This window comes from Magnolia sinica, chromosome 16, assembly GCF_029962835.1.
Source record: "Magnolia sinica isolate HGM2019 chromosome 16, MsV1, whole genome shotgun sequence".
NCBI classification, from domain to species: Eukaryota; Viridiplantae; Streptophyta; class Magnoliopsida; order Magnoliales; family Magnoliaceae; genus Magnolia; species Magnolia sinica.
This window is the reverse complement of record NC_080588.1, coordinates 50414476-50431164: the sequence shown is the minus strand read 5'-3', so window position 1 is coordinate 50431164 and position 16689 is coordinate 50414476. Positions and strand designations below refer to the sequence as shown.

Below are 16689 nucleotides of genomic sequence, written 5' to 3'. Positions count from 1 at the left end.
AGCAAACCCAAACTCAAATGAGGCTGATTTTAGGATGTTGTAAAACTACCCAGAAAATCATAAGTTTCAGGCAACTAATACTTCAGGAATTTTAATATTTTTTCTAGAACTCAGAATGTAATGAAAATTTGTGAGATGAGAGTAGACTTGATGATGAATTACTAGAAAAACTATAAAAATAATTCGGCCAGTAGAAATTCCAAAAATGTTGCAAGAAACAAACCCGACAGAACTGGAAATTTCTGCAACTACAAGTTGCCGATGAACCAGACGAATTGCCATTAAACGGGAAATCACTCAACCGGTATGGGTGGACTTTCGATACCCGCTGAACTTTTGGGGTGAATCACGACGGTATGAAATTGATTATAATATGAAATTTTTATATATTTTAGTTTTGAAAAAAAATTTCAGTAAGGTATGTATTTTAGTTATTAATGTGTTTTCATTAGATTTTTATGAAGTTATGGTTACTGCATTCATCATTATAGCAAGTACTATGGAAGGTACGATACTCTACCCTAGGATATCCCTAAAGGATCGCGAACTTTGGAAAGTTTCTTTGTGAAGAACCGGATCATGGGTTCCCGGAACACTGGTAAGGAGTAGGGCAACACACCGTCCCTCAGGTTGCAAGTCCCAGAAGCTAACATGTTGGAATGAGTCCCTAGGTGAAAGTCCCTAAAGCTAACATGTCGAGGTGAGTCCCTGGGTTAAAAAACCCTAAAGTCAATTTATCAGGCTGAGTCCCTGGGTTGAAAGTCCCTAAAGTCAATATATTGGGCTTGGTCCTTGGGTTGAAGTCCCTAAAGCTTAGTAACTTAGTACCGCATAGTGCTTTATATTTATCCTCGTGCGCACTTATGTTTCCAAATAGGTATAATCATATATGTTAGAATTTTCTAATGCAAACCTCGGGAAATCTACCTTATTGGTAATTTTTTAATTGTGGATTATTATGATTATTAGGTTACATTTTTAGAATTTTCGTATTAAAAAGTTTCTTTCTTTTGAATATATTTTTTTAAATTAGCCATTTTTGGTAAGTATTAAATACCTATTTTGGGTCCTCATCACTAGGCTTTGTAGCTCACCAATCTTTGGGACATTTCAGTTGCAAGAATTAATCTGAAGGATAGTGATCACGAGTACTTGAAAAACTCAGCTAGTTATTCTTATAATATTCTTTGGAATTCCGTCCTAGTATGTTTACTTAATAAAGGAAGCATTGTAGTAAGACCCTACGTGATGGGTGTAGAGATTAGTGAACTTATAATTGTGGGTTCCTTATATATATATATATATATATATATATATATATATATATATATATATATATATATATATATATATATATATATATATATATATTATTTATGGACATGAACTTAAATTCTGTAGTGGTTGAGATTATTAGAATTCTTATTATGTTTTTCATGTGATTTAATCTAGATGTGAATGCCAAATGAGAATTATTTGAAAATCTTAGACCTCACACTTTGGAAACTCGGGACTAGGGACATTGGACTCAATGCCGAATTTTGGAGGTGTGACAGGACATGGGTGGAGGTAGTAAGAAAAGACTTGACCAATGGTCTAATTGAAGTTATAGCCCTTTATAGAGCGGAACGGCGGAAAAAGATTCTTGTAGCTGACACTAGTTAGTTGGGAAAGGCATAGATGGTGATGATAAGAGTTAGTCTTAAAACTCCATAGTCAGCAGAATGAAGCAATGCTATACTACTATGAATAGGTGAGATGTTTTGATGTTATGGATTGTTGGTGCTAGTGTCATCGATCAAGTGTCAGAATATAGTGAGGGACACTACATCATAAAAAATAGGATGCAATTATATCTCCCGTGACATCCACAATCACACAAAATAGGATGCAATCAGATTCCCTATGACATCCACGACCACATACACAATCATCTTTGTCAGTGCTATTTGGTATTTCCACAACAAATCACAAAATAGAAATAAAAAAAGAAAAGATCTATCGTCTTTGTCAAATATTCTTACTTGGAATTTATTTATGCATATTTTTGCCTAAAATTTTGAAACGAAGATGCTTGCTAATCAATTTAGTATAAAATTCATACGAAAATAAGGATGCATATTCCAACTATAAATTCTATAATCCAGTTAATAGTCAGTAACAGATTATAAAGCTGGACAGCACATTTTTTGTGGAGATAACATAAACTTTTGGATTACCTTTGTTGGTTCATTTGCAGTTCTTCGAAGCTGGTCAGACAGACGAATGTAGCCGAATGACCAAAACGCTGACACAAATGCTGCCGCAATACCACCCGCAGTGGCGTAGAATGTAAATGGTGACGTGATCTTCCCATTAACAACTGCAGAGAATGAGAGAATTCCAGCAGCCACCACAGTGCACACTAACTGACTCCAAAATCCTAGACTACCCAACCGTTTGAAATGTCTAGAAGTATTTGCTAATCTCTTTGAAACCTGCAGATTCAATTAATGGTCTGCTTAAATAATTGATATGGATATTTCTGAAAGAAATAGATGGATCTAATTAGCTGAACAAACTGCAGCATTGGTAGTTGAATCTAAGGAGCAAGAAGTTTCATAACAGAGATATGTATTTCGTGATGAATTAAACCTTCATCTGATCTTCCTAAATTGCCTCCTATCAAACTGAAGAGCCCTGCTAAGAGGAAGGAGGACTAGCCCCAATGCCTCACATATGCCAAGGTAGTATGTAGATGTGAAAACTGAGCTGTTCGAAAGGCAGGCCCCGGTGCAGACCACGCGTGCAGAAAAAATGGACAGCTATACAACATGCACATGTGGCCCACCAGATGAGTAGTATTCTGCCCAACTTTTCGGGCTAGAGCATATATGCGGTGGGGCCCATCAGGTTAATGGACTCAATCTTGAGTACCTGTATGATGTCGGCACATGCATGACATATCCAGCAGCTAGAGAGGCAAGCACCATTTGCGCTTCTCCAAAGAGAATTCATTGCAAAATACAAAACTGCTCCCAAATCATATACTTTCTCATAGCAGCAAAACTATTAATCCTCAACTGAGTAGAGACTCATATGCTTTTAGTTACAATTACCGACAAACAGGAGAAAAAGTAGCAATACTAGTGGAAAAACTTGCCTACACTGATAGCAATGGGAGTAAAGAAAATAATGGATAATTAGAGAGGAATAAGAGAGAGTTTGGTTAGATCAAGGAATCACTATTCTCTAAAAGTGCTAAGCACAATGACAAAACCTCTATTATTCCCTATATATAAAAGAAAGAGTAGAAATTTGATACTCTCACAAAGTGTGATGGATGATAGCCAGAGGCACTTAGAAATTGCTTAGAAATTAAGAATACGGCATATAAGAAAGTCAAAACAAAATTTCTCAATAACAGTTCCCAGTTTAGATGCATCATAAATGCATTCAAGGGAACTTGGGAGTAGCACCAATTGGTAATAAGATAGGAAATGAGACTTAGATGGTTTGGTTATGTGCAACAGAGACCAGGTCATGTGCCAGTTAGGAGTGTGTTGGTGCAAGTTGAAAGCTCTAAAAGCCAAGGGGAAAGCCCAAAAGGGAATGGGTGAAGGAAGTAAGAAAAGACTTAATGACCTATGTCTAATTGAATTTATGGTCCTTAATAGAGTGGAATGGCAGAAAAAAGATCCATGTAGCTGACCCCAATTAGTTCGGATGAGGCTTGAATGATGATGATGATGATGATGATGAACTTGAACCGACTCACTGCTTCCAATCAATGCAGTTCTTCATTGTACTTGCACGTGATCAAAGCATAAATCTGTTGTCCATCATCTTATTATGTGCTACTCCTAAGTTCCCTTGAATGTAGTCGTTCCTAATTCTACCTTTCCTTGTCTTGCCACTCATCCACATTAACATCCTCATTTCCACTATGCTCATCCTAAGAACATGTTCTTTGAATGCCCAACATTTTGCCTCATAAGCATGGCTGGTCTTATAGCAATCCTATAGGATTATCAGTTCAGATTCATTGGTATGTAGCAATCACATAACACTCCAGAGGTACATCTCCGCTTGATCCACCTGGTTCTAGTTCTATGAGCAGCTTCCTTCTCAATCTCTCTACTCTCTTGAATTATTGACCCAAGATACCGATTTTTTTTTTTTTGGGTACCTCTTGGTCAGCAATCTTAACTAATTTTTTGTTTCACTCCTATGTTACTAAAATTGCATTCCATATCCATATGTTCTTTTTTGTCTAACTAATTTTAAAACATTTAGATTCTAAAGCATTCCTTCACAGTTCTAGCTTTGCATTACTCCCTCCCTCATCTCGTCAATCAAAACTATGTCATCTTCAAACAATATAAACCGCAGGATCTACAATCATGTTAACCTCATAAAACAAGGGCAACATCTACTCAAAATATGCACATTACCAATGATAGTCTATACTTGCTAAAAAGGTGGGATATCTAAGTAGAGCTTATCCGTAGTTCGGCGCCGGGGAAAATATAATGTTCTGTGCACATGCATCACATTTGCCAAGTGGGTGACATGTGCAACGTGCATATTCGTGCAACCACAGATGCCACATGTGCTGCCATTAATTTTCAAGTGCCTTATGTGTGCCACGTGTCAATGTACATCTGCGCCATAACTATCTTAACCTTCCCACATGTTCCACATCCCTTCTTTACTTGTTTCATTTGTCTAACAAACAAGGAACAGTACAACTTGCACGAGAGTCATAGTCTGACCTGGATAGCCTATTTAGGACAGAATGGCCCTAGACAAGTTGTGCAAACACAACTTTGCTCGCATCCAAACGATCCCCTAACAGCTGCACATGGTGTGTGCTGAGAATCCATGGTGCTCATATATCTTTCAAGTCCAATAACGGCCACCGGGGGTGTCTTAATACTCATTTAAAAATCGACTTCTGAAAATTCTCATCTTGAAATGCTTGACAAATTCATCCCACCCTTCTTTAGACGGTTGAATAAATGTGCTCACCGAATATTGGTGTGAACTTAAGTTGTGTCAAATGTATTTCACGGTTGAATAAATGTGCACACCAAATCTTCGTGCGGACCGAATTCATGCTCCAATGATAAACACATTCACCATCCAAAGTCATCCTAACCAACATCACAAATATTTATAAAATCTCATGAAATTCTGATATAATGGTATTCACAATAATATTGCAAAATTTTCAAAACCTCTGCAGTTTTAAAATTTCCAATTTTAGCGCAAGATTTATTTTAAGTTCTAAGATAAATCATGTTATACCTATATCTTTACAATTTTTAAAATTATTTATCAATTACAAATAAATATTTTTTAATATTTATATCCAGCAAGATTTTCCAATACTATCACGAGAAAAAATGATTTGTCACAATGTCTGCAGTTGAATCATAAGAAACCCAAAAAAAATTCTTTAAAAATTGAGAAAAAAATCATATTTCTTTAAATAAATTCAGAGAGAAATAACCAAAAAAAAAAAAAAAAAAGAATTCAAAGGGATAAAAAGGAAGGGTACCTGTGCCAATTTTGCCCCTTCAGAATCTGGGTCGGGAGAAGAGAAAGGATAGGAAGAAGCAGCGGTTATAGTTTTCCGGTTCTTAAAGGAAAACCCAAGGAAAGAAGAAGAGGATAAAATGGGGAATTTGGGAAAAGAAAGGGGGTAATGGTGAGAATGATAAGAAGGGGAGGGGAGAATTTTGCTGCTGCCGTTTTTGAAGGTTGGAGGGAATCGAGAGAGAGAAGAAACAGTGGCCACCACTGCCCCTGAGCCGTTGGATCGGATCGCGGGCAGCTGCAGCGTCATCTGCATCGCTATTAGCCGTGTGGTCTGAATTGAAAGGAAGTGAATGCAGCGGGAGAGCGAGCGGTGTAGACTGTTATGTTAGAGCCATGGGGCTGGCCCATTGGGCTGTCAATGACGGGCTTTCGAACCTGGCCTGCTTCTGGATGGGCTTGGGCTGAAATATAAGGACATGGCAGGCCTGGGCCTACGATTTTAAGCTCGTGTATTAATTGGGCAAGGCTCGGCTGTGTCTAAGAGCCTTATCCAAGAGTAAGATGGTCACGCCCTTACCATGGGCCTTACCTTGATGTAGATATTTTACATCCATGCCATCCGTCCATTTTGCGAGATCATGTTTGCCCATGAGCCCTAAATGAAGCAGATTCAAATATTGGTGAATCATTTATAAGAAAGTGGCGATTGAACGCTAGACCATTAAAAACCTAAGACTCACCGTAGCAATGCTTCTTTGCTATCCAACGTGTTAGTAAGGTCACAAAAACCTGCATGAAAAAAATAAAATAAAAATCAGCTTGATCTAAAACTTTTGTGCCCTTTAAGAAATTTTAATGGTCAATTACTATTGTTTCCCATAACGTGGTCCACATAGAATTTGGACTGTTTCATTTTTGGGTTCCTGCCTAAAGTGATCTAGAAGAACAAACGAATAGCGTGAATATAGAATACATACATCAAGGTGGGTTCCATTGTAAGTGCTGCACTGACTTGAGTGAGGTGGGCCTCACCAAATCCACCCTCATTCAAAAGTGGGTGCCAAGCTTAGGCTCAGCTCAAGCTGTGTATAACTATTACGGCAGGGATAAGGCCTGTTTACTTGGGCTTATCAAGGCCCAGGTTGGACTTAGGGCTACGTTGTACTTTGCTGCAGGTGGGCTTCCACGACCAGATTAAGTGTGGCCCAGCCTCACCCAACATGTTGCAGCAGCCCTGGCCTTGGGCCCCATCTTGATTTATCTATTGTATGTCCGTGCCGTACCTCCATTTTTCAAAGCTTAATTTAGGGCATAGGCTAAAAAGTTACGCAAAACTAAATCTCAAGTAGAATACACTGTGGGAAACAGTGGTGATTGAATGATGGCCATTAAAAACTTCAAAGGGACTACCATAATGTTTATTTTACATCTAACCTTACCAAACCTGGATAAAGGGAAGAAACAAATATCAGATTGATCCAAAACTTTGGCGGGCGCATAGGAAATTTTTAATGGTTTATCACCACTGTTACCTATATGGTTCACTTGAGATTTGGATCTGCTTCATTTTTTTGTCTCATGCCATAAAATGAGCTGAACCTAAACTGTTCCCTGGCTTCAACATACCTTGCCTTGGCTTCAATTGGCAGTCCCACAGGCCATGGTCTGTCAAGCCAACCCATTAAATCAACCCCAGACCAAGCTTAACCCGAGCCTCTAATGGGCCCACGCCTAGCTCATGGTTCCTTTAAACTTGAGTTACAAGAATCGCTGGACCATTTGAAATAAGCTGCGTGTGCTTCAAATGATGAGTTAAAAATGTAAGGATACAATTATCATGACATCCACAGAAATCTTCAAAGTGATTGGCAATTCACCACATGATGCACATGGAGCGCATTTCAATTAGTCATTGTTGGAGGTTATATAGGATTCTAATGAAACCTAGGAAATTTGTAAGGTTACCTAGTTTTAAATGACTTTGATCTAACAAGGTCACCTCGTCGATTGTTAGTGTACCATTTGATGTAGAGCGGGTCGCAGACACTTTCAAGTCCAAGATGGAGCAGAGAAGGCTCGATTTGAAGCGGAAGTGATAAGACCGTCAGAACCCTAAAATATGCATATCTCGCAAATCGGAATGAGTTATTCGACGTATCATATATGACTTTGAGGTAGGAGAAGCTACTTTAGCCACCCAACCCGCTATGCCGGGTTGTCTACACTGAATTTGCGAGATTCCATTAAATCAATGGTCGAAAATCCTTTTTAATTTCATTTTTACTATTTATAGTTAGTTTTAGTTCGATCATAACTCTTTTATCTTTTGAGCTTTAGGAGTCATGCCCAACATGAAAAGAGCTTAGAAAATTTAGGGGAATAATATAGTTAGGTTAAATTGGACACTTACTATATTTGGTTGAAAACCATGAAATCTAGTAGAAATCATGACCATCTATAAATAGTAAGTTTACTATTTACAGTAAGTCAACGAATTTTAGTGAGTTTGAGTTGGAGTTTGATTCTGAAACTTCTTCCTAAAGTTGGTATCATTATTTGAAGGGTTGTAAATTAGTTTTTATCATCAATCAAGCTATTTTCAAACTTTTTAGAATATTTCTATTTTCCTATTTTTCCTTGTGAATTCAACGAATCTCTATGACGAGTCTAGAGAAGCTCTGTTGATTCGGAGTAGTTATCCTTGAGAATGACAGTGATCGACCTCATCACGTCCATCCCTGCATCACCATTATATCAACAGCTTTAGGTCACTGCCAAACGTCAATCGAGCCCTACCATGATTTCATGCCATTATTTAAAAACCTGAAAAGCAGACTAGAATCGATGTCTAGTCATGGCAAGTCTTTAACTCTCTTTCATGCCTCTACTTGACTCAACTCGTTGTTTAATAATTAAATTGAAAATATAGAATTAATAAATATTAAACACAATTATGAAAGTTGAATATATAAAATGGCTGAAATGAACAAATAAACAAGTCATGGTGTTCTCCTCGTGGATGTTTCCTTTCTTACTTGAGATTGTGAGTCTAAAATCACCCCCAAGAGACCGGGCTGGGCCATCCGACTTTAGCTAGCAAACAAGTTTATTTCTAGGTCCTTGCCCAGCCCTCGGGGCTAAATGATCAGTTCAAGCCTCGCCCAACATGTTTCAAGGCTTGACTAAGCCCACTTTCACCTAGCCAGAGTTGTCCCAAAAATGTTTGGGCCATACAATTCATCATGGGTACAATGTGTCAAGCTATCTGGATTATGAAATATAGGGCATCTTTGCATAAAATGACACCCCCGAATACCATGTTGAGGATCCCATATGATTACTTTCTAGAGGCTTTATATAATACAAGTGTTTCCAACTTCATGAAGTGGACCTATGGTTTGGTAGCTATATCATTGGGCTCTTGTCCCTTTCTCTCACTTCCATCTTACTCGTGTAATGTATTAAAAAAAATAAAAAAAAAAAATCATTTATCAATTTGTCATTTCTAGCATAAGAAGAAGAAAAAAAATCAGTTTATTTCACTCTATCCCTTTAGGCTTTAAAGAGAAAATATCACCTTTTTATCAATTTATAACATTCTCTAACTTAGATACTAAGAAACAATATAGGTAGAGATAGAATGGGGTCCGGTTTAATGGTTTTGTATATGTTTCAACACTGAGATCATGGGATCGAGTACCCCATGTAATGTGGGTGGGTGGGTGGTTTGAGTGTGTGTAAAAAAATAAAATAAATAAAAAATTAAAAAGATCACTTAATGTGCATAGGTGACAATTTTATCATTAATAAAATGCTCTCTTACCTAAAGCCAAGGTTATGGGCGATGATGCCCAACAATCTTCATCTTAATACACATCATCAAATTACTTTACATCATTAAGCCCTTTGAAAACCTGACAATCAACCATTAACCTTCTCTCCATGTCACCTCTAGAAACACTAGATCTTCTCATTTTCACAAAAGAATTATCTTTCCATGACTATATTTTCATAGGCTAAACGTTTTTTCTTTTTAAAAAAAAAAAAAAAACACCTTAACACTCGAATATCCATTTATACAAGAGCCTGAGAGAAGCCAAGAGGAACCTTTTCTTTGAAAGGTTTCAGCAGGTAAATAAATCCACCAACCTTACTAATCTTGAAACATCCATTCTTGAATTTTCCAACTACAGCTCAAATCTATAACCAACATCATTTATAGCAATAGAACCACGAGCTTATCATCACTAAATTAGAAAACATACCAAGCTTCCACTTGTGAAAATATTTGACCATTTATGTAGTTGATCTTGCAAAGATCATTAGAAATAACCATTACCATATATTTGGGTACATGTAAACATAAATACATAAAAAGACAGCATAAATATGCATGTTCTTTTCTTTTTTTTCAAAAAATTATATCTTTGATTATCTCAAAAATCCTTTACAAGTGGGCAACTTCTTTACATAAAACAGAAGACCCACCTTGAAAACCGAAGAAATAATTACAAAAAACACCCAATAGAGATTAGACCATTTTGATCGCACCCAAACCCACTTTGTCTAGAAAAATGTTACCTCGAACCTAACGGGAAAGATCTGAAAGATTCTCAAAAGAAACATAAGACTGAGAAGCACTGTCAAAGCAGGCCAAGAAATCTGCCGGCAAGTTCACTTCCCGTTGGACGTGCACCACCGTAACCGAAACCCGCCGCGTCAACTGACTTATCCTAAACAGCCAAGCCTTCCATAAATATGCATGTTCGTTACAGCAAAATCTATTCCATAGGGAAGTACTGACAAATCATTAAGGTAGCAAAATAAGGAGAATAATAGATAGAGACACTGCTCAATTATAATGTACATATACAAAATAGTCACATCTTCCAATCAATCAAGAGAATATTTAGAAAAACTATCACTCCTCTTCTCTCTACCTTATTAGACATTTGAAAGGAAAGATGCACACTAAAGAAAATTCTCCTTGAGAAATCCTTTCCCGTTCTTTCCTTCCTGTTATTAGGTAAAGGAAAATTATTTTTAGGCTCTAAAAAGAAAATAAAATCTCTTTATGATATTTCCTTGGAGATCAAGCAACCATATGTAAAATGAAAATTTTGCCTATAGAAGATGTCTCTGTTAACATTAAAAAATGACAATTTTACTGTTATAAAAATGTCCCTCGCATGATGGGCTATTACATTTGACAAACTCCAACTTAAAGGGAATCACCAATTTAGCATCATGCATTCATCTCTCCAAGAGCTACCAACCTTCTATCTCTGTCACCCTTAGAGACACTGAATCCTCTCTTTTAAACCTTAGAACCTGTGGTAAGAGAATCCTCTATCCAAGACTAGACTCTTATAAGTAAAACATCAAATACCTTGTGGAAACCCAATATCCATTTCTAGTAAGCCCTAAGAAAAGTTGAGTGAAACTAGTTCTCCGAAATAGGATAAAGAGCTTAAGAAGGTCTAGCAGTGGGCCGGGCGCAGGCCTGACATTTGAATTAGTCAGGCAGGTCTTCGTGCTAGTCTTATTTAGAAATTTGATCTTACAATCCCTATTCAGAATGTTGATTTTGTTGTGACCAGGTCTGGCCCATTACGAGTCTTAAGCTTAATAAATCCACCAAGCACTCCAATCTTGAAGCATCAATTTTCACAATTTCCAACTAAAATTCAAATATACAACCAGCATTTTACCTTTGTTCTTCTAAACCAAAAAAGTTCATAAACACCACCATGAGCCTCTAATATTATTTGAAACAGTGGCATTGGAAATTCACCATCATCCAATTACAAAATGAATTGAGCTCTCACTCAGTCAATCACTTCAACTGTAATTAAATAGTTGATATTGTGAAAATAATGTGAAATAACACATACCAGAGATTTGGATAAGCATGGAAATAAATAGAGAAAAAGACATAAGATATAAATAGTTCATCACAAGATAGCTACATTTGTTGAAAAGTACTAATAAATAATTCCAATAGAAAAATAATGATAGTGTAAGATACAAGTGTGACAACGCTCATACAAAATGAATGTATAAGAACTATTTAGGAAAAAAAACTCTCTTCTAGAGATTACCTTCCTTTCCACAAGGATTATTTATTTATATATATTTTTTAAGTTTTAGAAGAACAAAGACTTAAAAAAAAAAAAAAAAATTCATTTGTAGCATGCCCTAACTTGGAGATTAAAATTAAGAAAAAAAAAAAAACTATAGAAAAAATAAATTCTTTTTTGCATAACATGAAAAAATGATAATGTTGCGCTTGGGAAAATGGCCCTACCTGGAATCCAAGTTGAGGGCTATAACACCTAGCAATCTGTGCCATCCATGTTCTTGGTCCTATTGTAACTAAGCTATGTTCTAATAATCACGCTGATGATTTTGACCAGTGATTTTTGGAGCTGAATGCTAGCTATTGAAAAAATTCTTTTGGATGTTATAAATTTATTTTAGGGGTTGTTTGTTTTTTCATCTACGTATGCAATTACCATCAAATAGGTAATGATTATTCACCCATGGAATTAGGTTGATGTTGACCGTGAGCTTGCTTCTCATTTCACAGCATTTAATTCATACAGTTTCCACACATATATAAAAATTGTAGGGCCCACCATGATGTCTGTGTCTTATCTACGTTGTCTATCTATTCTGCCAGCTCATTTTAGGGTTATTTGTTTTTTCATTTACATATGCAATTACCATCAAACAGATAATGATTATTTACCCATGTAATTAGGTTGATGTTGACCGTGAGCTTGTTTGTCAAGCTTCTCATTTCATAGCATTGAATTCATACAATTTCCACGTAAAAATTGTGGGACCCACCATGATGTTTGTATCTTATCTATGTAGTCTATCTATTATGCGAGCTCATGTTAGGGCATGAGCCGAAGATTGAGGCAGATTTGAAGCTCAAGTGGGCTAAACCATAGGAAATATTGGTGGGAATGGTGGACATCATTAACCCCCTTATTTCCTGTGGTGTGGTTCACTTGAGCTTTTAATCTCCTATTTTTTTTGTACATGCCCTATAATGAGGTGATAAAATGGATGGACGGCATAGATCACATAAATCATCACTGTGGGACTCACAAATTTTGACGATAGGGAAACCCCTTGGATTACATGCTTCATGGTGCTGTTTTGAGGCGTAATTATGGATGTATTTCCCTCTTAAACAAACACCCTTCAAAACTAATTATTTGTTATTTACTCCTACTTAAGTATGTAATTGAAAAAGCAAACCCCCTTAATATTTTCAGGGCATAGGTTAGATACCTTCATAATCACCAATAAAAGAAAATAGGTTCTCATTCTTTATTGGTTTAATATAAGTATATTATTGTTAGATATTAATTTCAGGAAACGATTAAAAAAGAGATGAATTGATTCAAAGAAAGTAATTAAAAAAAAAAAAAAAAAAAAAAATTTTTAAATTAGAAAAGCATTTGAAGAAAACTATTCAATGAAACAACATAGGACCAAAAGATACTTCAGCGCAGATTGTACGTGGATGTTCAACACAAAATGGGATTTCAATCCGAAGTGATCTAATACTTACTGCAATAAATGAAGAAGTTTGAAATGAATGAAATCCGTTACATGTAAGCATAGGGTCATCTCAAGCATAGGATGTATCGTGGAGACTAGGTTGATGGTTGTAATTATTGTTTGCATACAGCATACATTGCTGAAAGTTTTGAATTTATGCCATTTTCCCTTCTTTCACTACCATACTTGCTGCATGGACACTCCAGGTGTAATATTGGACCTCCGCATTTCCATCGTGTGTGCTACGAAAGATGAAATGGAGAGTAGATTTTGTTGGAATGTATGGCTATATGACATATTCGCGTAACGCATGAAACGTCTCTCTCTCTCTCTCTCTCTCTCTCTCTATAAAGAAAAATGTCCGTGACATCTTCCTTGGCAGTGATGGATGATCCCAAACTCTATAAAAAGGACTTCCATAAAAGGCTTCTTATGCCCAGAGAAAACACAAGAGAGAAGAAATCGATCTTCACCTATTTTTGATGTGTGAAAATCTTCTACTGGCGATCTGTCACCAAATGGTTATTCAAATTGGTCGTTTACGTTTATCAAATTGTGTTATGGAGGCTTTGATATTCGATTGAAGATACAACTCTGCTTCTGCTACCATGGGAGTACCTGCAAGTGATTTGAGATGATCCAAACTCAATGTGTGCGAAATTCAAATATTTTGGTAGTCGCAATATACGGTCACTATGTAAAATCACAAGAAACCTTGGTGTCACACACCACATCCACAAAATAAACATAATATTTAAATTGGTGTCGCGTGGGACTTCCTCCTTAAAAATAAATTAAAGTTAGTTTACCTGATAATGATGTTTTAGGTTCATATATCAAGTCCAAGTGAGGGGATCGAGATGCCTATTCATGAATACTATGGTATCTCCATGTTATTGCAATGGTTAGTTGTGGACAGTCCCAACTACCTTGCTATGTACTAAATAGGCATAGTAGATCCCTCAGTCCTACAGTTGTGCTTTGATTATGTAATGTGCAAAGAAGATGGGGATAAAAAACTATCACCCAGACTCAAGGTCTTACAGTTATAATGCAAATAAAAGTGGGAAACTCTAGTTATATCCCAAAATGCTATGTAATATGCCAAAATAGAGATGTCCACATGCCTGGGCTAAACCCGTTTGGATCCTTTTACTGGTCAATTTTATATTGGCTAATCTGGGCATTAGCTCTCAACTATCTTTTTTGGAGCCTGTATGGATTAGGATTCATGAGTCTACTTACCACTTCCCAATTTCAAAAAGTAGAAATTGACAACTCACCTTCAGTGTAGTATTGCACATTCAAGATTGACCAAGCCTCTCTTTCCCTTCCCACATCACCCTAGCTCATAGAAATGCATGCCTTCTCAATCTCCGATGGTTGTCCACCCACCAAACTCAACTGAATGCATTGGATGCTAATTTTTCTTTACCTTTTTATTATTTTGCTCATACCTAGTTTTTCCACTTGCTAATCAATCCATCAATCAAAGGAGAAATGCTCAAACACAATTAATTATATGTCTAAGTAGTGTGTGGGGCCCACAATGGTTTTTTTTTGTTTTTAAAAACAACCAACGCAATTAGCAAGTTAATCCAACAATGAAAATGGGATGCCCTATAAACCAGGTTGATCTGATTATCAAGTGGGCCACACCATGGAAAATAATAAACAACCATTAAAAAATCTCCACATTCATATGGGTCCCATCTAATGATTGGATTGACATCGATTTTTAAAGCATTCCATTTTCATGGGTCCCATCTAATATTGGTTGGATTGACAACGATTTTTAAAGCATTCTATTTTCATTGTGAGGGTACCATGATGGAAGGGTGGGATAGCATACAAATACCATGATTGGGTCCCACACACTAATTAGTTGGGCGCACAAATATTGCAAGAGCATTTCTCCAACCAAAGAAAAATGTAAAAATTTCAGGATTTGTGAACTTATGTTCAGGACAATATAATAATAAAAGATTAGCTAGTCTCGAATCACCAATTCAAGATTAATCACTTGTAGGATACATATATAAATCAGAATTAGGCCAATGCCGGTCACTAGATGGAGCTTTCATAATTATCCGATTCTCTAACTCATCTATGGACTTTTTATTATTTATTTATAAATAAGGAAGAAAGGCAGATGATCTTGATGAATTACTTCTGAATCCAACATCCAAATAAGCCCTAATAAAATCCTAATGGCAGATAGCAAATGAGCTCACTTATGCATAATCACCAACTTAAAAAAGTTCCCACACCTGTAATTATAAAAATCATGGTGTCATCCACCCCCTAACCATAAAAATGAGATGGGGGTTCATGTGTAGGCTATCAATGGGTATTGATGGACTTGACCCGATTTTGTTGGGTTTGTTGTTAAAAAGAATGTCTTAAATCTGAAAAGTTCTGAAAAAGTTTGACTAGTCGAAGCAAGTTCGATTCGAAATCCGGCAATAATGTTTCTGAAATTTTCGAGGTCTTCAACCAGTCAAAGCCCAGGCTCGACCAGTCGAAGGTTACACAAATTGTGCGCGGACTGCGTAAATTTGAGACGGTTTCAGAGAGGTGCATAAGTGGGGTTTTTTAAACTATAAATAGGAGTCCCTAGAGTCTTTCTAATGTAGGCTAAGACTTTCAAAAGGTAATCTAAGGGTTTCTAGAAGGGGTTCTAGGGTTTCAAAGGGTGTAACAAGGGTGAGATTCGAGGCTGTTTGAATCGGGTAAGTCCTCTCTCTTTGTAATTTATGGTTTCATAGTGGATTTCTGTCGCTTTGTGCCGTGGTTTTTTCCTGAAAGGGTTTTCTAAGTTAAATCTTTGTGTTCTTTTGCGATTGCTTCGTGCTCTTAGAGTATTATCCTAAATCCATATCTGTGTGATTCCGCAAACCAAATCCCAACAAGTGGTATCAGAGCAATCGTTGGGGCACAGATTTGAATATAAGGGATTAACATTAATGGAAAGCACTAGGTATGAGATTGAGAAGTACTCAGAAAAAAATAACTTTGAGTTATAGAATATCAAGATGATCAGTTCCTTAATCAAGCAAGGTGAATATGGTACTCTTGAGGAGTGAAAGTCTACTATGACTGATGATGATTGGAATACTCTTGATATGAAGACATTATCATCGATCTGTTTTTGTCTCACGGATGAGGTTCTCTATAATGTCATGAGAGAGAAAACTGCCGCTAAGTTATGGGCAAAGTTAGAGGATGTCTATGCCAAAAAATCTCTGAAAATCACCTACACTTGAAGCGGCAGTGATATAACTTCAAGATGGCAGAGAGTGGAGATATGAAGGCTCACATCAGTAACTTTAATAAATTGATTTGTAAATTGCTGAATATGGAGGAAGTGATAAAAGATGAGGAACAAGTATGTATGTTGCTGAATTCTCTTCCGGCATCGTATGAGTCATTTAAGGACACAATATGCACTACGAATAAAACCCTGAGTGTTGACACCATTATCTCACCCTTCAAGGGAAGGCTATGAGAAAACTTAATGGTGATATGAGACATCTTCTGATGCACTGTTTACGAGGGGTATGAATTTTGAATGCAGTACAAGATCTT

General features: G+C 36.6%; 1 protein-coding gene across 1 annotated transcript in view; it reads right to left on the bottom strand.

Moving 5' to 3' along the window:
* Nucleotides 1-5885, bottom strand: part of LOC131228991 (protein TIC 21, chloroplastic-like) — a 36767-nt gene extending 30882 nt beyond the window's left edge. The window contains exons 1-2 of the mRNA XM_058224841.1: nucleotides 5543-5885; nucleotides 2220-2477 (exon numbers count right to left, since the gene is read on the bottom strand). Of these exons, the coding sequence (XP_058080824.1) occupies nucleotides 2220-2477; nucleotides 5543-5836 (552 nt within the window). The 5' untranslated portion in view covers nucleotides 5837-5885. The remainder of the gene's footprint in view (nucleotides 1-2219; nucleotides 2478-5542) is intronic.
* Nucleotides 5886-16689: the final 10804 nt, after the last annotated feature.